Here is a 23,411-nt window from a genome sequence, read left to right as displayed (position 1 = left end):
TCGAGTCAAGTCCCGAGTCAAGACACGCAAGTCCCCGAGTCAAGTCCAAAGTCAAGACTAGAAAGTCTCAAGTCAAGTCCCAAGTCCTGCATTTTGACTTTCGAGTCCCTTTCAAGTCCTTTTAACCACAGACTAATATTTTTACACAGATTGTGTATGCTTTTAAAACGCTGTATTTATTTATTAAAACAAGTGCATTTGAAATTGCAGGAAAAAAAATAGTGCTGACATTGCAATTCATAATAGCACTATTAACCAGTCATTTTAATAGTTTAAAACCATTTTAAACATTTAACTCATTCCTTTACAGAATAAACACATTTGCAAAAACAAACATTAACATACTATTGGTTGTATTTTATGAAAATAACATTACCACAAAGTTGAGAAGGAGCAAAGATCTTCAATATTTGTATGTGAGAATCACAAAGAAATCTTCTGGGGGAGGATGACACCCCCTACAGGGTTTGGTTTACAAACTTTCAGCCCCACCTAAAACAAAATTCACCAGCCGCCACTGATTATGATGCATTCTCATTTTAGGCAAAGTATAAGACAATACTTTCTTAACAGTATAATTGTAACCAGGAATAAGTCTTCAAGTAACAATATTCAAATACTAACATTGTTGGGTAAGACAGCATTTGGTTTTATTCTGAATCCAGTGAAACAGATTGGTGGTTTTAGCTGATATAAAGACTTTCAGGTGTTTATATATGTTTAAGTATTTGGCAGACGCTTTTATCCAAAGCGACATACATAAAAAATAGATATAAAACAATCACTGTAAACATTATCATTTAAGGGAAGAATGTAATACAAAATATCAATACAAAGTGTCAAGACAGAATAAACTCTCTGCTGCTGCAGCAACAGAGTTACAGTCTATAGGTCCCTAAAATATATAGATATCTAATGTATTCATACATTGTTTATGTAGGATATACGCATGTATATATAATCTAATCATATTGTTTCTTCAACTTAAAAATAGCTGACCGTTTTTTTCCCCCTTCTCTGGGATTATATTCCCAGTTTTGATCTCGGACGTCTGGTCACTTATAGCGTATAAGAATATTATATTACTGTTAAGCAAACTATGAATAATAAAAACGCCAAAACATGTGGCCGTTATCATAGCTACACGTATGACAAAAAAAACGCGTGAAAATCAGTGGTATTCAGTGAGGTAAGATGAATTAAATTTGTTGACAGTTCATTGCTCCTGCCAAATGAATTGCACTGAGTGGAGCGGATCACCACTCCAAGATGGCGGCTCCGCGTCTCGTCTGCGCCAGTAGGCAGTAGCGCCCAATGCTGCGTACCCTTATAAGATGTCTATGGTTATAACGTTAGCAGTGAGTTTACAGCCTCACTGATTTAACTACACAGCAAATAAAAGTCATGTTACTTAGCCAATAAACGTTATCTTACATTCAAAACTTACCCTTCTTTGTGCAACTTCAAATGTCGAACGAAGTTGGAAGTTGTTGCATCTCCGTCTGTAATATTCGAACTGCGTGATTTGCATACGGCAATTCGTTTTTTGTGGACCAAGTCGTAGTTTTTATACCCGAACGAAACCAACTTTGGCATAATTGTTTCTCACTGCCGCATTGTTTGACAACTCATGTTCGGTGGTTGTCCTGCAATTGGATTGGATGAGAGCTGTGTGATGAAAACAATGTAGATCTAATTTGATTGGCTGTTGTACTGACAGCACACAGGCTGACAAGCAGCACACACGCTTATAGACACAGACGTATAAAATGAAAGATACGGAGTGCTCCCAAATAACTTTTTAAGCTTTGGGTTTTGGGGAAAGTAGCAAGTCATGTCAAGTCAAAAGCCTCAAGTCCAAGTGAAGTCACAAGTCATTGATGTTAAAGTCTAAGTCGAGTTGCAAGTCTCTTTACATTTTGTCAAGTCGAGTCTAAAGTCATCAAATTCATGACTCGAGTCTGACTCGAGTCCAAGTCATGTGACTCGAGTCCACACCTCTGCTACACACACATGTAACAGCTACCATACACTGGTAACTGTTAACAGTCAATATGGTTTCCGGTCTGTCTCTCAAATAAGTTTGTGTGCAACATAAACACAAATACCAATTCCTATTGTTATAAAATGCACACACACGACATGCTAATTGATTTATATGATATATCATGAAAGTGTTCTGCACATGTATGCCATATATAAATATTTCCAGTTCAGTATAATTGTAACGAATCAAAACAGAGTGATGGATTTGTGTGGTCTGTACAAGAAAATGACAACTGCATTTCAACTAGCACTGCACACATAGTTGACTTGTTTAATACTAACATAAAAACAGATGTTGATAAAATGCTTCCCTTTTGTGAGATGTTACATTGCATCATGTTGGAGGGGTTCAACCTCTTGTGCTAATATAATATGAATGCTATATAAAATTTATTTTTTCACATCTTTATATCCACAAATTACATTTAGTACCGATAAGAGTACAGGTAATACCGGCTCTAATAAGGAATATTGATAGGGTATTGTATTGATAAACTCTTAACAATGTACATCCTTACATGCGGGTGTATTACATCCGTACACGGTGTTACGATCCCACCTACACATTGTTTTCACAATTTTTTTCACATGTTCTTTCACGGGTCTTTTCGCTCTGCGTCACCCACAGGCTGCCGAGTCCATCCAAGCAGAGGACGAGAGCGCCAAGCTGTGCAAGCGGCGCATCGAGCACCTGAAGGAGCACAGCAGCGACCAGCCGGCCTCGGTCAACTTGTGGAAGAAGAAGCGCATGGACCGCATGATGGTGGAGCACCTGCTTCGCTGCGGCTACTACAACACCGCCGTCAAGCTGGCCAGACAGAGCGGCATCGAGGTGACCCCGCCTGGCTCAATTATAGCGTTGTTCACGAGAGCACAAAGCGACTTCGTCACAAGCTGTTGGATATATCTACCCTCCTTTTTTCAGGATCTTGTCAACATTGAGATGTTCCTCACTGCAAAAGAGGTGGAGGAATCCCTGGAGAGGCAGGAGACCGCCACCTGCTTAGCTTGGTGCCATGACAACAAGTCCCGCCTTCGCAAGATGAAGGTCTCTTTGTTTTCCTTTTAAACTTGACAAGTTGCAAAATATTGTTCAAGCCTTGTAGGTAACAATAAACAGTAATAATGACAACCGCGATAAAACTCCTGACAGTTAGTATTACCGTTTTGTATTAAAATGATCTAAAAAACTTGTTTTTGATAACTGCACTTTGATAAACAAACAGTGACTGGCACCAGCTCGTGAGCTTAAATGCTAACATGAAATCAAAAGTCATCGTCTTTCCACATTAAGAAGCAGTGGTGGGCTGTGCGTTTCCCACCTAGGCCTTCAGTGATGTCCTACTTAGTCCGACTTTAATAAATACCCCTCAAAATACCATCATCTATGTCACCACATGACCAAAAACAACCAAACACCGCCAATGTTTTCTATACATGGTGTGTGTATATATATATATATATATATATATATATATATATATATATATATATATATATATATATGTATGTATGTATGTATGTATGTATGTATGTATGTATGTATGTATGTATGTATGTATGTATGTATGTATGTATGTATGTATGTATGTATGTATGTATGTATGTATGTATGTATGTATGTATGTATGTATGTATGTATGTATGTATGTATGTATGTATATGTGTATGTATATATATATGTGTATATATATATGTATATATATGTGTATATATATATATATATATATATATGTGTGTATATATATATATATATATATGTGTGTATATATATATATATATATATATGTGTGTATATATATATATATATATATATATGTGTGTATATATATATATATATATATATATATATATATATATATATATATATATATATATATATATATATATATATATATATATATATATATATATATATATATATATATATATATATATATATGTGTGTGTGTGTGTGTATATGTAATGTAGTAACAGGCACATTCATTATATGTAATATTTACGCATTTTGGCCATTTTAGGCATACAGCGGCGTATAAATATACAGACTCATCACGTTTGTTTTCCCCTTCAGCAATAACATCAACACTAATAATCATAGCAGACTACAACAAAGATTACATTGGGACCAATGATGATTCAAAACCTTCTATTTTTGATCCTGAATGTAATGTGTATGAGCTACAAGTTTCAGAAGCTCTAATGAAACACTAGCACTATTGCTAAGTGCTAAACAAGATATACAAACTACGAACATAACAAAACAATCACTTACTGTACAATGTTCTCTCTGGGATGCTGACTAATGGGATGTTCATATATTCTTGTTTAGATGAATAATTCATCATAAACCTCACACCGGTAAAGAAAACTAACAGCGAATAGAGGCAAAATACAAAGATAATAAAGAGGGTGCATAAAGCACAATATGTAGGTATTCGGGCTTCAAAACTATTGATCAAGGTGACGCTTTAAACACGGAACCGCCATGCTGCAAGCGCAGCTTTAAAACATTCCTCACCAAAAGTGGCATGATTATAGTATTACATTCTTTGCTTCGAACTTAAAACCTAAACCATTAAATAACAGTCAGATCGACAGGTAATATAGTTAACTAGATCCTCTGTTGTGCACATGTAGATATGTAGATGCACACACAGCTGGTTTGCTTGATGCCAAATACCACAGGAGTCAAAATTGCCCACGTAGCGCAAACTAATGCATGTAAAATGACTAAATTTTGTAACATTCCTACAATTTGTGTTTTATCTTTAGCAATGTGGCAACCATAAATCATGAAACATTTAATATAATGTCAGTAAAGCTTTTTATTCTATCCTAACCTAATCCTTGTAAAAATTGTAAATTGTTGTTTACGTGCAACAAGAAAAAGCCCAATGTGTTTAATACCTTTTAACTTTTATTTTAATCTTCTTCAATTGTTCATTGAGTGCAATAAGAACCATTTGTGTAACATATCGTAAGATGCTTTTGTTTAAATGAAGCCAAAAATGAATTTTTTTTGGGGTCCTCTTTATTTGAAAAAGTAGCGAAAAATATCTAAATATATTTTGGTACCGGTACCAAAGTATTGGTATCAGGACAACCCTAATATATAGTAATGGCATGTGTATAAAATGTATGTATATAAAAGTATTTAAAAATGGGATGTTTTAAAGTGTTTTATGGGCGAAATAAAGCAAATCCCATTACCTCCATTGTGGACAAGCTCTTGCTAGCGTTTTACAATTTAGAAATCATAAAAAAAAAAGAAACATATGTTCTTGTCTCACATAAGGATTGTGAATAATAGGCCAAATTCCCCCTAAATGTGAAGTTCCCCTTTAATCCCTTTTCCAAAAAATAATAAAGATAATATAAATAATAACAAAATAAATAACCGTAGTGCAGTCAGCCACTTGAAAATTGTGGGGGGTTGGGGTCTAATGGATTGCAAACACCAAATGTGGGCAGCTACACCTAAGATGGAAGGCTTGTAAGATGGAATTAAATGAACTCTTAAGTCACACATGAAGGACAAATGAAATACAATAATCAAGAGATTAAATACAAGAATTAAATGAAACAGCAACAAATAGAGAACTCGTTACTTTTATCCCAGTGATTGTCTTTACCACAGGAATGGGTGTTGCAAAGCAAGGCGAGACAGGTTTTTAATATGCGATACATGGTATTTTGTTTATTATTGCATATTAATAAATATTTCTGTCACTATGCCAGAGTAAGCCAAAATGCTGTGTTAACATGCAGCCCTAGACAGATAGTAAAAGTTGTCCTAAAATAATACAATTACACATAACAATTAACAATACATTCACAGAACCACTTGTAGGCTATTATACCTCCTTAAGATATTGTTTAAGGCTAGCTTGGAAGGATAACCTTATTCACACATGCTCCATGACCCTTCTAGCATTCAATAATCTTGATCCTTAATGATGGCTGAGACAGTTGAGCGTTTGACCCCAAAAGAGCGGCCAATATCGGTGAGCTCTTTATGATGTTCTTGTTCACCTCTCTGCGGTGATGGCTTTCCTTTTCTTTGATGAACTGTCGCTTGGAAAATATAATGCAGTGCAGCAAAGAAATAGTAAAAGCAATGTTATCACACACTGCGTTCTTGTAAGCTCTTTGTTAGCCACTTTTACGTCGTGTCATTCGCAGAGCTGCCTGGAGTTCAGTTTGAGGATCCAGGAGTTCATCGAGCTGATCAGACAAAACAAACGAATGGATGCCGTCAGGTACCTTGATGCTGCGGTGTTAGATACCACTTTTAAAGTCACTGTTTTCACACTAATTTGTACATGCTCATGTGCATCAGACATGCAAGGAAACACTTCAGCCAAGCAGAAGGCGGACAGTTGGATGAAGTTCGGCAGGTGATGGGCATGCTGGCCTTCCCCTCAGATACACACATCTCCCCGTACAAGGTAACATAGTCACTAGAGGGTGTAATGTGGGCGTTTCCATGTGAGTCTTGAGAATCAAGTGTATATCAATACTACTGTTCCCCCTACGATTATATTCTCATTTTATTGATCAATAATAGGGTTGTACTGTATACTGTTACTAATCAAGTACACAGTACTATACTGCTTTTGAAAAATGACGGTACTTTTTCAAATTTATCGACATGGTGATAATGCTTGCATACAAGCCGTAACGCATGTTAGTCAACACACACACACACACACACACACACACACACACACACAGCACTTGCTAGCAGAAACAGAGTGAAGACAGAATTGGCAGAATAGACGTATTTTGGCTTTAAACCTAACTATAAAGGTGGAGCTATAAACACTGAAGCGCTGCTCTGCAAGCGGTAGCTGTACTTTAAAAGATAGCTTGCTAATCGCTAGCTAGCGGCTAAAGTCTCCCCAGCTACCGTATTTTTCGGAGTATAAGTCGCTCCGGCCGAAAATGCATAATAAAGAAGGAAAAAAACATATATATATATATATATATATATATATATATATATATATTATATATATATATATATATATATATATATATATATATATATATATATATATATATATATATATATATATATATATATATATATATATATATATATATATATATATATATATATATATATATATATATATATATATATATATATATATATATATAAGTCGCACTGGAGTATAAGTCGCATTTTCTGGGGAAATTTATTTGATAAAACCCAACACCAAGATTAGACATTTGAAAGGCAATTTAAAATAAGTAAAGAATAGTGAACAACAGGCTGAATAAGTGTACGTTATATGACGCGTAAATAACCAACTGAGAATGTGCCTGGTATGTTAACATAACATATTATGGTAAGAGTCATTCAAATAACTATAACATATAGAACATGCTATACGTTTACCAAACAATCTGTCACTCCTAATCGCTAAATCCAATGAAATCTTATACGTCTAGTCTCTTACGTGAATAAGCTAAATAATAATGTTTGATATTTTACGGTAATGTGTTAATATTTTCACACAAGTCGCTCCTGAGTATAAGTCGCACCCCCGGCCAAACTATGAAAAAAACTGCGACTTATAGTCTGAAAACTACGGTACTTCTCAATCATTTATCATCGCCTCTATGGGGACAAATAAACTACGTTTCACACAAGTATGATGCCTGCAGGACGAGGAATAGCTAAACATGCTTCACTACACACCGTAGGAGGATACGATACCTCACCGCGAGCGCTCCTGAATGTAAACAAAAGGGTGGGTCCACACAAATATTGAGTGTAATGATATCAAGTACAAGAGCCACCATATCTGGTCGATACTTTTTTCTCATCACAAAATCTTTTCCTTACTTTTACTTATGTTTATCAACTCCGGAAATACGTCTTTGGACACGTGAGGACTTTAAATATGACCGATGTATGATTCATAGCCACTAGGTAACAGAAGTGTAGATAGAACATGTTAAAACAGAAAATAACCAGATATCAACAGTAAATGAACAAGTACATTAATAATACATTTTCTACCACTTCTGTCATAATTTTGACAAATAATAGAATGGGAATTGACAATATGTTACTGTATGTGTCAGCAGCCAAATTAGAATCCTTTGTAACCCTTGCTTATTACTTACTAATAAAAAGTGAAGTTCAATCAAGTTCATTAGGTCTTCAAAGAATTATCAAATTTTAAATTTTTATAGCCAGACTTAAGTGTTTATTTCTGTACCTTCCGGTTTCAGCTCCAACTGTGCCCTTCAAGAGAAGTTTTCTAGAATGTTCACTATCTTATTTAATGACCAAACTGTTCTTTGATTGCAATAAGAAACGTATGTTTTATAATTTTTGTTAAAATAAAGCCAATAATAAACATTTTCTGGTCCCCTTTATTTACATTAGTATCGAAATACATTTTGGTTTTGGTACAACCCTAATCCATATGTACTCAAACCTCAATTTAGGAGGAAAATATGCCTCTGTTTACAAATGTCTCTGTGTAGGAACGCTTCACCAATTCATTTTGTGTCTCACTGGCAGCCATTTTGCACTCGCTCGTTTTGAAGAGATTGACAAAGCGGGCATTGCACTACAGCAAGTTTTTAATTGTGTGAGACTGGACTTTTCTTGGAAAAAGAGGCCAAAGTGGACTTATCACAGCGGAGAAGAAAGCACTAGCTCTCGTTCAGCGGCGTCTTTTCCAAGAGAACACACACACCAGTGCCACTAAAAATGCATTGAAGAAAATTAGAGAAAGTAAAGGTTAGTCAAGAAGGCTGAAGAGCCAATAACAGTATATTGTAGAGTAGAGTTTTAGAGTAGAGTTTTATTTGTCATTATTACAGTGAATGGGTTCAAAGAACAGCGAAATTGGAAATTGTGCGAGGTAAGCGAGCATAAATACACACGGAAAATGCGGTCTATCTCACTCTCAGTAACAGTGAATTAATACACTTTGCCTGACAAAACTTTGCTTCAAAATGGCACTTTTTCTGCAGGTGTCACCAATAATCCAAACTAAACTAATAAATATTGCAATAAAAACAGCCTTAATTCAGTATTCAAGTAAGAAGCCATGCAGACTCGCCACAGCAAAACCTATGAAAAATATTTTAAAAAGTAAAAGCACAGGCACATATAGCGCAGTGATTACGAACAATACATTGAAGGCAGCCACTACTGTTGACATACTTAACACAAAAGTCCTGATTTCTCCGTAGTTGTTGGTCCAAAGCTAATGGGGATATTGGCACAATTGGGGTAATAACTACGTTTATTGCGCCATCGGGAGCCTGCGGGTCACTAAACACTGCATGAATGAAGCAGCCAAGTGCATCAAATACAGCCCGCAAAGATTCCCCAAAATTATACTTTTGATTAAATAAAAGCATATTTCATTTTAGGTTTATGAGCTGGAGTATGTATAGAAGTATAAGTAGATTTATATTTTGCTTTATTTCGTCAAGAAAACATCAGAACGACTGCAATTCCATGTTTTCCGGGCACAGACCCACACGTCATTGGTGTCCAACATGCGCCTGTTGTTTAGTTTTCCATACTTTCTCTAGACAAAGCTCTGACACACATGGTCCCTTTTCTCCGTGCCCTTACCTCTCCTTTCCCTCTCGTTCTACTATTTTCTCTCCTCTCGTCAGCTGCTCATTTGTCGACGAGATTGAAAGGGGATTTTACTTTTTTTAAATGTTTATTATTGTAGCACTATGGTTGCTAAAGGTAAGGAGGTTTGTGATTTCTGATTGTTTGTGAGGGCACCAAAAGGACTTTGGTGTGTGGACGCGTGTTGGCAGAGCAGCGCATACGGGACAGTTGAGCTTATCTTATGGCTTATTAATAAAGAGCTAGTTGATCCATCACCCCGTTATGTTTGTTTGATATACAGTACTGAATAGCACTTTATGTTGTGTTCAAAGTGTACAAAGCTTCACTAAAATATAGACTTTTGTTGGGGCTGGAACCCAATGTTGGCCAACCAGTCTTGACCAAAACAGCTCTACGTTCTGTGTAGCTGGAGACACAAACCTAGGATTTTTGGGCGGTGCACACAAGGTCTGCGGAAGGCTATGCAGAGCGAGGGGACAAGACGATGATGCAAGTTACGCGAGAGTATACACCAGGCTTAATAATCAACTTTACCCCATTTACATGACAGCATGTAATTTTGATTGCAATAATAAAATGACACGCCTTTATACGACTATATTTTGACTTTGTGGATTATTTTGTAGTATTTATATTGCTTTCTATTATATACGTTTGTTACATTTAACTGTGGAGAGCCAATTGCAATTAGGGCTTGGCGATATGGCCTTTTTTTAATTTTTAGGCCATGTCACGATACACGATATATATCTCTATATTTTGCCTTAGCCTTCAATGAACACTTGATGCATATAGTCACACCAGTATGATGATTCTATGTGTCTACATTAAAACATTCTTGTTCATACTGCATTAATATAGGCTCATTTTAAACTTTCATGCAGAGAGGGAAATCACAACTAAGTCAATTGACCAAAACTGTATTTATTAAACAGTTATTAAGCAGTGGCACAAACATTCATGTCATTTCAAAACAGAAAGTGCAAGATTGTCAGAGACATTTTTAAAACCAGCTATTCGTGCACTTTTGTGCATGATGTCACTAAGATGACATAGCAAAACAACACTAAATTAAAGTGCACTTTTTTTACAGAACACTACAATAGTTTAAAACAAATAAAGTGCACTTTTGTGCATGATGTCACACAAGATATTTCAATAACTGTCAAAATAAAAATGAGCTGCATAATAGGAAATCAAATAGTGTATGTCCTTCGCTATGTATATAGCCCCATATATGTATATGGGGCGGTATAGCTCGGTTGGTAGAGCGGCCGTGCCAGCAACTTGAGGGTTGCAGGTTCGATCCCCGCTTCCGCCATCCTAGTCACTGCCGTTGTGTCCTTGGGCAAGGCACTTTACCCACCTGCTCTCAGTGCCACCCACACTGGTTTAAATGTAACTTAGATATTGGGTTTCACTATGTAAAGTGCTTTGAGTCACTAGAGAAAAGCGCTATATAAAATATAATTGATTGATTGATTGGTCCTTCGCTATGTGGTAGGTTACTGCGGACGTTATCTCCTTCTGTTTTTGACTATTTTTTTCATACGGTGTTGATCTGGAAATGGTTGCCTCGGCATTTTGTTGGTGTGGCTCCGGCCGGAGATGTTGACATGCGGAGTTTCAAGCACTATTCATTCTCTAGCAGGTGACTTTTCAAATGATGCTACATATTAGCAGTAATGCTACTTTTTGTAGCAATGCTTTTGCCCCACACTTGACATATTACGGTTGTCTGTTCAACATCTTCCCACTTGAAGCCAAACCACCGCCAGACGATGGACCCCCTGCTGTTTTTCTTGGGAATTAATTCTTCCTTCATTAGTTACCAGATTCGCACCTTTCTCTCGTATTACCACTCGCACCACAGCTAACGTTACCCATGCCGCTACCTCTCTGCTCTGCGAGAGCGTATACGTGTGTGACGTATGTAAGAAGGTGCTCCCAACAGGTATAAAAGAAAGGGCATCTCTACCCTCCTTCAAAACCGCAATAAAAGTTCACCTCCAGGCAGCTACAACCCTAAACTAACACCTTCCCCGGATTGCTAATAATCAAATGTAAACAATCAAATGCAGATAATTTTTCTTATGCCTTCTGATCTCTCTCTCTCTCTCTCTCTCTCTCTCTCTCTCTCTCTCTCTCTCTCTCTCTCTCTCTCTCTCTCTCTCTCTCTCTCTCTCTCTCTCTCTCTCTATGTCCACTACTTGCTGTCCATATCCTACCCCCCCCTACCCTCCACACCCCTGATTGTAAATAATTCAATGTGATTATCTTGTGTGATGACTGTATTATGATGATAGTATATATCTGATAGTGTATATCTGTATCATGAATCAATTTAAGTGGACCCCGACTTAAACAAGTTGAAAAACTTATTCGGGTGTTACCATTTAGTGGTCAATTGTACGGAATATGTACTTCACTGTGCAACCTACTAATAAAAGTCTCAATCAATCAATCAATCCAAAGTGCGCTAGTTTTATCTCTCTGTGAGAAGGAGAGATGACAAAGAGTGAGAAGACCCTGTAGTGTCATTTCCGTAGCTAAAAGCAACTGCATGAGAACGTATACTCGAATATCACGATATAGTCATTTTCTATATATCTGACGTCATCACTCGTGTTTTTCCGGGCAGAAACAGACATGCCGAGCAACATGAAGAGCTAAATGGCTGCAACCACTGTGATGTAACTGTGTCTACGCATTGACCTCCGTCCATCCAGTTTACAACTACTGTGTTTTAATACCAATAATATGCTGAGGAGTCATGTGACCTCTCAAAATCCTAATGCAAAGTGCACAGATTTACGTGTCACTGCCAAATGTTTTAATTTGGTCTTTTGTCCTCCCACTGTCCCAAAAGGATCTTTTGGACCCGACCCGCTGGAAGATGCTGATCCAGCAGTTCCGATATGACAACTACAGACTGCACCAGCTGGGGAACAACTCTGTCTTCACCATCACGCTGCAGGCCGGTCTGTCTGCCATCAAGACACCGTATCCTTGCACACTGCTGCTTGTAGTTCCGTGTGAGCTCATCTGGTGGAATAGATTTGGCAGGCATTTCTCATCAACAGCAGTTTGCGATGAGTACGGTATACCGATGTTCCCTCTAATTTTTCATGTGTCAGCTCAAACGCCCTGAACATTCAGTGGATCACATGAGCAACATCAGACGTGCACTTTGTGGCCACACCAGCATAACACCAGTCCTAGGTTTGACATAAGTTAAATGTTTTATTATAATAATCAAATTTACAGCAATCATTTTCCATTATATTAATTTCTAAAATAAATGATTTGGAGCTTTGACAATGAAAATAGATTAAAAATGTTTTGCATGAGGTGTATGTTGTGCAGGGGGTCCTGCTGTGTAGGAATTTGAGACATGTACCCCTCTCAGAGATCACATTTAGTTCTCCTTAAAACATTCACATTTTGCACAGTGAGATGTGTACTGTAGCACAAGCATGGGATACAGTGTACATCTTTTTGTCTGTAAAATACATAATGACATAGTTTTATTAGCATTTATGTAATTTAGTAACTGCATTTCATGATTATTATCCATAAATTAACATTCTTAATACATGAAATTAGGATTAGCAAACATCTGGTTGTGGAGTTTGGGTGGACATATGGTGCTCGTTTGTTTTTCCAAAACAGTTAGCATGCAGCATTTAACTATTGCAACTGCTTCAGCTGCTATAAGCTTTTTTTTTTTTGATTGAAACTTTTATTAGTAGATTGCACAGTGAAGTACATATTCCGTACAATTGACCACTAAATGGTAACACCCGAATAAGTTTTTCAACTTGTTTAAGTAGGGATTCATGATACAGATATATACTATCAAATATATACTAACATCATAGTACAGTCATCACACAAGATAATCATCAGAGTATATACATTGAACTATTTACATTATTTACAATCCAGGGTGTGGGATATGGAGGAGGGTGGGTTAGGTTTGGTTGGTATCAACACTTCTGTCATCAACAATCAGCATCAACAATTGCATCATCAGAGAAATGGACATTGAAACAGTGTAGGTCTGACTTGGTAGGATATGTACAGCAAGTAGTGGACATAGAGAGAGAGATATCAGAAAGCATAAGAAAATCATTTGATTATTGACAATCCGGGGAGGGTGTTAGTTTAGGGTTGAAGTTGCCTGGAGGTGTACTTTTATTGCGGTTTTGAAGGAGGATAGAGATGCCCTTTCTTTTATACCTGTTGGGAGCGCATTCCACATTGATGTGGCATAGAGAGAGAATGAGTTAAGACCTTTGTTAGATCGGAATCTGGGTTTAACGTGGTTAGTGGAGCTAACCTGCAGAACAGCATAACACGCTGTTAATGACATTGATTGGCTGTGTGTGAACCGCATTAGTGTGTTGACCTGGTAGTTACAGTTAATGTGTGTTGTTGGAGTTGTCTGACTATTTTTGTGGCTGTGAAAGCATCACTGGCTGAGCCTAACGTGTGCGTCTTTTGGCACAATTAAAAGAGACCGGCTGCTGTCAATACAACATGATTGTTTATTTGATTTGGTGTTATTATGACAGAAAGAGACCCGTTTTGCTAAAAAATTGGTTGTTGATGCAGACCACTTCCTTCTCCTTAAAACGTGTTGGCAGACTTCGTCTTTCTTTTATCTGATGTGACCACTTGTCACTCACAGAATTGCATTGAAAATGATACAGAATAAAGTATGTGTTTATTTTGTTTTTATAGTAGTGGTTGGCTTTGGATTTTGTGTCGCTGCATTGATTTTCTGTGCGCAGAGGACACCTTCGAGTGAACATTGGTGTGATCTTCATTTCTTGACCCTTAACCTCCATGATGCATTCAGTCAGTGCTACAAAGAGGACGGCACCTCCAAGAACCCTGATTGCCCCGTGTGCAGTAAATCTCTAAACAAGCTGGCCCAACCTCTTCCCATGGCCCACTGCGCCAACTCCAGACTGGTGTGTAAGATCTCTGGAGAGGTCATGAACGAGAACAACCCCCCCATGATGCTGCCCAACGGTTACGTGTACGGCTACAATGTGAGTGCAAAATACACGTCCCTCTCCTCTCCTGTTCGGATTTCTTTTCAAAAACGCTCACTTAAACAACCGGTAGAGTGAAAAAACAAGGTGACTTTATATGCGTATTTGTGTTTCATTGTATACATTAAATCATATCCAATTGTGTTTACAATTCTCAAAGTATGTGAAAATACTGTCTAAACATCAAAAAATGCCACAAGTTCAGTCGGCTTGAATATCTTCTGCAATTTCTGTAGATACTACGCCACTGGAGTAACGCTTCTGCACTCTGACCACATTATCAGATCAGTCGTACTGGAAATACGCAAAAATCTGAAAGAGATGCGCGGTTTATCATTCAAAGTCCTTATGTAAGACAAGAACACATTTGCTTGACTTTTTTTTATGCATTCAAAATCTAAATTAAATAGCTAACAATTGAATCTACAGATCGAGGGTCCTCTATTGTGCCTATTATACTAATTATTATACCAAACATGAGTGATATTATAGATGGACTATTTTAGCGACGCGTTCCTAGAAGGGACCTAATTTTATTTTACCCTGCTAATGGTGATACACAAGTAAATTCTAGATTATAAATCATGCACCTCTCACCTTGTAGTAGACAAATGTGGCCATGGACCGAGCGACCGGTCGACTTTGACATCCAGACAAGGCAAAAAAGACGTAGTTGCAGCAACTGTTTTTTTAACCTTTTGTGAGGATTGGGATTGAGTCTTAATCTAAATTGAATTATGTGAGCGTCCGGTCAGTCGGCATCCCAGAGAGACTAGAAAGATAACAATAAGTTTTTGTTTTATTATGGTTAGTTTGTAGGTTTAGCACCTAGAAATGCTGCTAATGCTATAATATTGCTATAAAATTGCAGCCGCTTAGCACTCGGGTTCTAAAACTTACTGCCCATCCTCTTTGTGTTGGAGCTCAGGGTTCTGGATCCTCATTTTTCCCAAAGTAATCGTTGGCTCACAAAGTTTGCTTGATTCGCATTGTTGTTAATGGGGAAGTGATCTGCAATTGCTACCTCAACGTCACGGGTCATGTGACTGGCTTCCTCAATAACTCTCAATATTGATACACTGCAAAAACTGAAATCTAAGTAAGATTGAATCTCTCAAATAAGGGTGATATTTGCTTATTTTCTGTCTGATAAGATAATTCTTCTCACTAAGCAGATTTTATGTTAGTGTTTTACTTGTTTTAAGGGTTTTGGTCCTAAATGATCTCATGAATTACAGCTTGTTGCTGAGATTGTATGACCTATATTGAGTAAAACATGCTTGAAACTAGAATATCAACTGATGCAAAGCTGTGTCATCATCACTCACAAGTATAAAACTACTTTTTTAAAGTATTAATTTCTGACTTCAAACATGAAAAAAAAATCATGATTATATCATTATGTCAAGATAATGGCACTAGCATTTACTTAATTTAAGAATATTTCTCAACATACTGAGCAAAAAGATCTCAATTTTTTTTTCTACCAAGAAAAGTGCACTTGTTATTAGTGAGAATGTACTTATTTTAAGGTATGTTTGGGTTCATTGAGGTTAGCTAATTTTACTTGTTTTGGAAAGTCTTGACAAGCCAAATAAAATACCCCTCAAATTTTTTTTTTCTTGTTTTTAATAACTTGGATTTATATAGCGCTTTTCTAAGTACCCAAAGTCGCTAAGTACCCACTGAACACTGACTTTTTGCAGTGTACTATTTTGATCATGTATTTATTTGCGAACTTTGTAAGTCTTTTGGTGACATAAATCAGATATTTATGATAATGGCTTCAATATAGAAGCAACTTGTTTTTCCACTCTACTGCTACTTTAAGACTTATTTTCTTTCTTTGCCAGTCGCTGCTGTCCATTCGCCAAGACGACAAAGTGGTCTGCCCCAGAACCAAAGAGGTTTTCAACTTCTCACAGGCCGAGAAGGTCTACATCATGTGATCACGTAGGCGACACGCTAACATCACGATGCCAAAAGGCTCGCCGTCGCTCGGCTGACGTGATCAACCTGTGGAGCTGTGACCCCCCACCCCGCCTCTACCACACAGCTACACCAGAAGCCCCCCATCCTTGTCCCCATCCCCAACACGTGATGAGCTCAGATTGACCAAGTTTCCTCATTGGGCCATTTTTATCTCACAGTCACCGGGTGCTCCCCCCCCCCTCCTGCGATCAGACGAGACCAGAAGACGAGATCATCTACGCACACGGACGGTCATCTTTTCACAGGCCTTACACTCTCAACCGTAGACTCCAGGAAGTAGATAATTCGGTTTTAGTACAACCGATGAATATACTGTCCGAGCTCACCTCTTTGAGAACAATCAGCTCATTTGGTAGCAACTGTTTGTACGTGCGTGTGCGTGTGTGATAGAGAATGGATGGATCTACATGCCATCTTTGCTGCCTTTCATCCCCCCGTCATCAGGACTGCAACAGGCTGGCTTTTGTAATGTAAATAGTAGGCAGGCTTTGTGGGGGAGGAAAAGACTGGAGGTCGACCTCCTTAACAGCAGACTGAACAAGTTTTTTTTTCTGATGTAAACTGGTGATGGTTTAACTCTTCGTTTCTTACTAAACTCATGAGCGTCGTATTAATAATCTCGTCAGTATTCTCATGACAGCTGTCTTTGATGAACAAGCGGTCTTCCTATGCCTTGTTGAGGTCTCGTCACCTCCCTGCTTTAATTTACTATATTCCACATTCATTGGGAAATTGCGCCACGTAAAATAAAAACGTAGGAGTTCGTACTGCTGGGACTGCTTCCACTGCGGGAAGACTTCTTACAATAAGTTGGATTGTGTCCCATTTATGAGGTCTGGCCTGGGCCTGGTTCTGGTTCTTGTTCTTGTTCCAAGCATGCCTTTATGGACCGTGCTTTGTGCACGGGGGTAGAAAAGGCCCTTCCACAAAACGAAAGGGGAACTGCACTTTTTTTGTTTTTTTAGCCTACGTTCACAATCATTATGAGAAAAGAACACGTCTTTTTTTACATTTATTTGAACGATGACTAAAAAAATGCTTGGACGATGCGGCTAATGGGAGTCACCGTTGTAGCCTTCAAAGCCTCTAAAACAACTTCAATGCTTTATATACCGCAAGTATATATATGATGTAGTAACAGACATGTTCATAACAATATTTACCGAATTTTGATCATATAATCATTGCCAGATCTAGTTCTTCGGCACATTTATTTCCGTTTCTATAGCAGCGCAATTCTGACTTCCAGTGTGTTCCTACTTCCGGATCATGGCAGACTTGGTAACAAACCACAAATACGACTACTTTTGGACAAATGGCGATTCACAACCTTATGTTTTTGAATCTGAATTAATGGAGGATGAACTGCTGCTTCTAGAAGACAGCACGAAGGAAGGGTGAGACGTTGGAGCAGACAGAAGCCGAGAGTGAGGTGAAGTGAAGCTGCAAAATGTGGAACTTGGACCCAAGCTATTTCGACATAAATGGATTGCTTAACCAAAATCAACAGGAAACGTCCCCGGCCAGCTGCACCAGACGAACAACTGTCCATCGAGTGAGTCACTTTAATAATCGATCATGATACACGCAGCATGTCATGCGTGTTATTACAACTACAGTACATACACTGATAGCTGTGTACAAACAAAACATGAAATACTACTTTACAGATACTGTAATATGATTGTTCATGTTTTTCAGTCAGTACAGATTGGTGTTCTGTCACAGCATTACAAACTCAAAACGCGTTTTGTGCTGACGTAGAAGCTAGCTTGTCTCTTGCCGCAGTTTGCTTTATGGCTAATAACGAAGCACGCCGATGTGTGACTACGCTACAAAAACAGTAACTCAGTGTTGCTCTTACAATAACAATGTCGCTACAGCTTGATTATTATACAGGTTACGGAACGTAAGTAAAGTATTTTTGTCGGTTGAATGCATTTTTAAAGGGATTTAATGGTAGAATTGGTTGCTCCCATTAGCTCCATTGCTAGCCACCATCGCTTTATATGTTGGAAAGTGAAAGAAAACGTCTTTTTGTCTCATAATGATTGTGAACGATTGGCAAAATTCCCCCCAAAAAGTGCAGTTCCTCTTTAATTTCGAATACGATTCAGGGACTGATTTAATCTTTTTGATTACTGGCTGTGTCCCAGTACTTGTGTCCACATAGTGAATGTGTCAATTATCTTTTGGAATTTTAGGCAATGTTTCCCCAAGTAAAGAAAGTGGAAGAACTGTCCACTGACAGTAAGTAGTAATTCAGTTTTTGTTCGAAACCTGTTTTGAGTCGTAAAACCCAATCGTACAAAAACCGTAGCAACTTTTCCAACAAGTAATAAAAGTAAAGCCAATAAATCCATTCACACAAAGCACATTTTGCAAAGAAAAAACTGTTACACTTGCAGAAAATTGTGTGAAATACATAGAAATGAAGAATGAAAAGTGTTATATATTGTTTTATTAAAGACTTGTCGGCGAAGACAGCAAGTAACAAAGGCGGGCCATGACTTTGTTCTAGAATCCGACAATGTTTCTCACCTTTGACCCCATGGGTGGCGAGTACAGTGCATGCTACCAGGCCTAGTGTGTAAGGAATAGACGTTACAGTTTGGCTCACCTTGTGTATGAATACCATTGGCAAAACCGACTCACCAGTAGCATTCTTTGATTGGGCACTCGATTGCACGGAATGACACCATTTTTTTTAGCCGATGTTTGGCCAAACAATAAACAAGCTCAATTTTGGCGAAATGTTTTCTCAAACTGTGGCGTACAAACTTTGGTACCACTGTATTTTTTTCCTCCTGTTATGTTTTAGATTAAAGATTGAGCCGATCAGAGGAATTTTAGTACGTAAGTGTGGATTAAAGCACAAATGAGCATCAAAGTATAAATGGTTAAACTCCAATCCTCACTCAAAACGAGTGACTTCTAGGCATTAGTCCACAGTTCTTAAGAAAAAGTTGTTGCCATTGAATGCATTTGGACCGTCTTGTGTTTCTGTTCTTAGACTAGAGGAAAAGATTTGTTTCATGATCAATATGCCTCATAAAGATTTTACCAGACTTTTGAATTTGCTCGTGTGTGTGCGTTGCTTCCTTTGTGTCTTTTGCCACTCTTGATTGCTGAGGGTGTGGTGTGACTTGCAAATGTCAATCTTTTCACATGGAAATGAATTGTCTCCTGTGAAACTGAGGTCTGTGACGATCAGCCTAAAGACATGCGAATACAGTGAATAATGGTAAAGCCAATTTAAACAACTTTTGAAAAAAAATAACTTAGTTCCTCTGCTGCAAAATAAGAGAAATGTCTACTTTCACCCCACATGAATTGGATTCAAAATAGTATAGATCAGGTAGAAAATACAAGTTTATATTATAAGGCAGAAAAGTGAACCTTACTATACTAAAATGGTATTAATGTTCTTGATGTACCTTTCTGTCATCCTAATTGTATTACTCTACACGTGACAACGTATGATGCACATCTTGTCATTGTTCAAAAAAAAAAAAGAATAAAAAGCAATGATATTAAGGCTATAATTACTTCACATCAAATATTCCACTTTGAATTTTTTTCAGGAGAAAACATTGCACATTTAGTTTGCCATTAAAAACAGGGTTTTCTTTGACAAAAAAACGCATAAAACAATTTAAAAATTACAACTTCATGTTGACGGATAGATCTGAAGATAATCTGTAGATATTTTGCCGTTGAGCCATATTCCGAGGTTGTCCAAAGTACAGCCTGCAGCTAATTTTTTTTAACGGCCTGCGGCACATTTTAAAAAATACTTTTACAAAAAACAATGTAAATGCGGAACAAAAGAGTAAATAGGTGAAATGTAACGGGAAAAAAATTGCAATGTTGTTTTTATCAACCCAAAGCTGCTATGCAGGCTTTTTTTCTTTAAAATTGACATTGATCTATTCAAGGCTTCAAGTACTTGACATCAAAAATTCCATGCATTTAGAAATATTTTTTGGGGAAAATATTGCATAGACAAAGTTTTGTTTGACAAAAAGGGCATAAAACAAAAACATCTACAAATGTAAGCATTGAAAGTAAAAAAAAAAAAAAGGATGACTTAGTTTTAACCCTTTTTTGAGTGGGGCCCCTTTGAATCCCCAAACATTTTAGTATTCCACTATACTTACCTGTAATATTCCACTTATTTTTTGGGGGAGAAAATATTGTATTTTTTGTGTTTTTGCAAAAATTCCGTTTTGGAAAAAAAAAGGACAAAAAAAAGAAAAACATTGTATCCACAGATTTAAGTGTCTACATTGTTTTGTGTCTTTTAACATTTTTTTTAAATGACTGAGACCCATACCTGAGGGGTGACCCGAAGGTTAAAACAATCTATATATTGGTTTTGAAAATGAAAATATCAAAGTGACTTTGATTTTTCTGTGTGCGGCCCTCAGTGGCAAAATTTTGGACACCCCTGAGCTATACTGCACCGAGACTTTTTCAAGATAAATGACTTAGTTTGTGAGTTTGCCTTCAGTTTATTGCTTTTTAAAAACACACAGGGCTGTAGACTTGCACACACCTTTATTTTGGCTGGCAAAATCACAAAAATATGGCATCAACATTTGGAATATAAAGACATGAAAATCTCACGGTACAATATTGTCACCGTATTAAGGCCACGGTACGATGTTATTGTGGTATTGTTGATAAAATACAATACTTGGTCAAATGTCATATAATATCTGACCTGTTTAACACTTAAATGACTGAGACCCTTTTGAATCCCCGAAACCATCATTCACCAAAATCGAGGTGGTTTCGAAAAGGAAAATATCAAAATGGCCCCCGCAATCCTTTCATTGCAGTGTGCGCCAGCACGCTTGAAAGAAAAAAAGGCAGAATCAAACGAGATAAAAAGATGTCTTCCAGTAATGTCCCACTGTGACGTTTTGAAAAATAACAGCAACAGTTTAAGTGTGTTGTAGGTTTTATTTCGTCATAAAGGTTCTCTTTTAACATTTTTTAAAAGACGCTGTTCATTGTTTTTTTTAAATGCACCGGAAAAGGCGTGTCTAACTGTGACGTCACGCGCGTTCTGTATAAATTGAACTGCGTTACTGGCACGTCCACCATTTTGAGCGAGCGTTTCAACTTACCGCACACTCATCCAATACAAAGATGTCCGACCAGCTTTGCAAGCTCTTTGTTGGAGGCCTCAACGTGGACACCGACGACGATGGCCTGCGTAAGCACTTCGAGCAGTACGGCATGCTCACCGACTGCGTCGTGGTGGTGAACAAGCAGCTCCAGAGGTCACGCTGCTTCGGCTTTGTCACCTACTCGACGCCGGAGGAGGCCGACGCGGCCATGTGTGCTAGGCCGCACAACGTCGACGGCAACTCGGTCGAAGTCAAGCGCGCCATGTCGCGGGAAGACGCCGGCAGGCCCGAAGCCCTCGCTAAGGTGAAGAAAATCTTCGTCGGCGGGCTGAAAGACGACATCGAAGAGGAGCACTTGAACGACTATTTCTGCCAGTATGGTCAAATCGAAAAGTCCGAAGTCATCTCCGCCAAGGACACCGGCAAGAAGCGAGGCTTCGGCTTTGTCTACTTCAACGACCACGACTCCGCCGACAAAGCCGTGGTGATTAAGTTCCACACCATAAATGGACACAAAGTCGAGGTGAAAAAGGCCCTCACCAAGCAGGAGATGCAAGCTGCGGGCGGTCGAGGCGGCATGGCGCCGAGAGGAAGCAGAGGCCGCGGCATGCGGGGAAATCAAAATGGCTTCGGCGGAAGAGACTATGGCGGAAACTACAGCTACGGAAATGGCGGCGGAGGCTATGGTGGTGGTGGCGGCGGCTATGGTGGTGGCGGCTATGGCGGAGGATATGGTGGTGGCTACGGAGACCAGGGAAGCAACTATGGTGGCGGAAACGGCTACAGCGACTTTGGCAGCAGCTACGGCCAACAGTCATCTGGCTACGGTCCAATGAAAGGAGGTCCTTTCGGAGGGCAGAGGAACCCGGCACCCTACACCCGGGGTGGTGGTGGCGGCGGCGGCGGCTACCCGAGGGGCGGCTACACCTACTAGATGATCACCCCCCCATCTCTACCGACTACTGCCAGGATTTGGACGTCAAAAGTAACTCACTAAGGGGTCGTCTGTCTGGCTGACCCCGTAAACATAATGAAGACCTCAAAGCCCCGAACAGGTAGGAAGGTCACTTCCCAAAAAAGCCTGCTTAAAGTTAAATACAAGCAACTAGGACACTTACCATATAATACATTTATGTACAATTTCCCCCAGCATTTACGGCGTGTAGTTGACCTTTAAATATATTTTTTTTATTTGCGTTCACCCATTGTTAAAGGGTTGTTTTCTTAATATTTACATTTTAATTACATGCTTGTTTTCCTTGGACAAAAAATGTTTAGTATTAGCGGTGATTGTGTGGTTATTGTCAAAAGGCGTCCCCTTATTGGATTATTCGCCCCTAAGTAGAGATGGATGGAACACCAAAGTTCCCTTCCATCTGTTCCCCAAATCATCTCGCTTAGCTTGAGTTGCAGCTAGAGTTTCAACTTGTTTTACTCTTCACCTGTAGCCATTCATATATGTATGCTTTGTACTCTGTTCATGAGATCCTTATTACTGTTTCAATATACATCTGTATGTTCCTTTTTTAAATAAAACCTTACACCACA

General features: G+C 38.3%; 2 protein-coding genes across 2 annotated transcripts in view; both read left to right on the top strand.

Annotated features, from left to right (window-relative positions):
- maea (macrophage erythroblast attacher, E3 ubiquitin ligase) overlaps positions 1-19,801 on the top strand; it is a 30,693-nt gene extending 10,892 nt beyond the window's left edge. The window contains 7 exon segments of the mRNA XM_062039993.1: positions 2,675-2,878; positions 2,972-3,094; positions 6,232-6,308; positions 6,389-6,497; positions 12,540-12,673; positions 14,535-14,730; positions 16,587-19,801. Of these exon segments, the coding sequence (XP_061895977.1) occupies positions 2,675-2,878; positions 2,972-3,094; positions 6,232-6,308; positions 6,389-6,497; positions 12,540-12,673; positions 14,535-14,730; positions 16,587-16,682 (939 nt within the window). The 3' untranslated portion in view covers positions 16,683-19,801.
- A 2,021-nt stretch (positions 19,802-21,822) lies between these two features.
- LOC133645149 (heterogeneous nuclear ribonucleoprotein A0-like) lies at positions 21,823-23,411 on the top strand. The gene has a single exon (XM_062039995.1). The coding sequence runs from the start codon at positions 21,883-21,885 to the stop codon at positions 22,795-22,797; it is 915 nt and encodes a 304-aa protein (XP_061895979.1). The 5' UTR covers positions 21,823-21,882; the 3' UTR covers positions 22,798-23,411.

This window comes from Entelurus aequoreus, linkage group LG28 (genome assembly GCF_033978785.1).
Source record: "Entelurus aequoreus isolate RoL-2023_Sb linkage group LG28, RoL_Eaeq_v1.1, whole genome shotgun sequence".
In the NCBI taxonomy this organism is placed as follows: domain Eukaryota; kingdom Metazoa; phylum Chordata; class Actinopteri; order Syngnathiformes; family Syngnathidae; genus Entelurus; species Entelurus aequoreus.
This window is presented reverse-complemented; position numbering and strand designations above follow the sequence as displayed.

Excerpts from the sequence above, each read along its gene's own strand:
- LOC133645149 (XM_062039995.1), top strand. The coding sequence starts at position 21,883 with ATGTCCGACCAGCTTTGCAAGCTCTTTGTTGGAGGCCTCAACGTGGAC.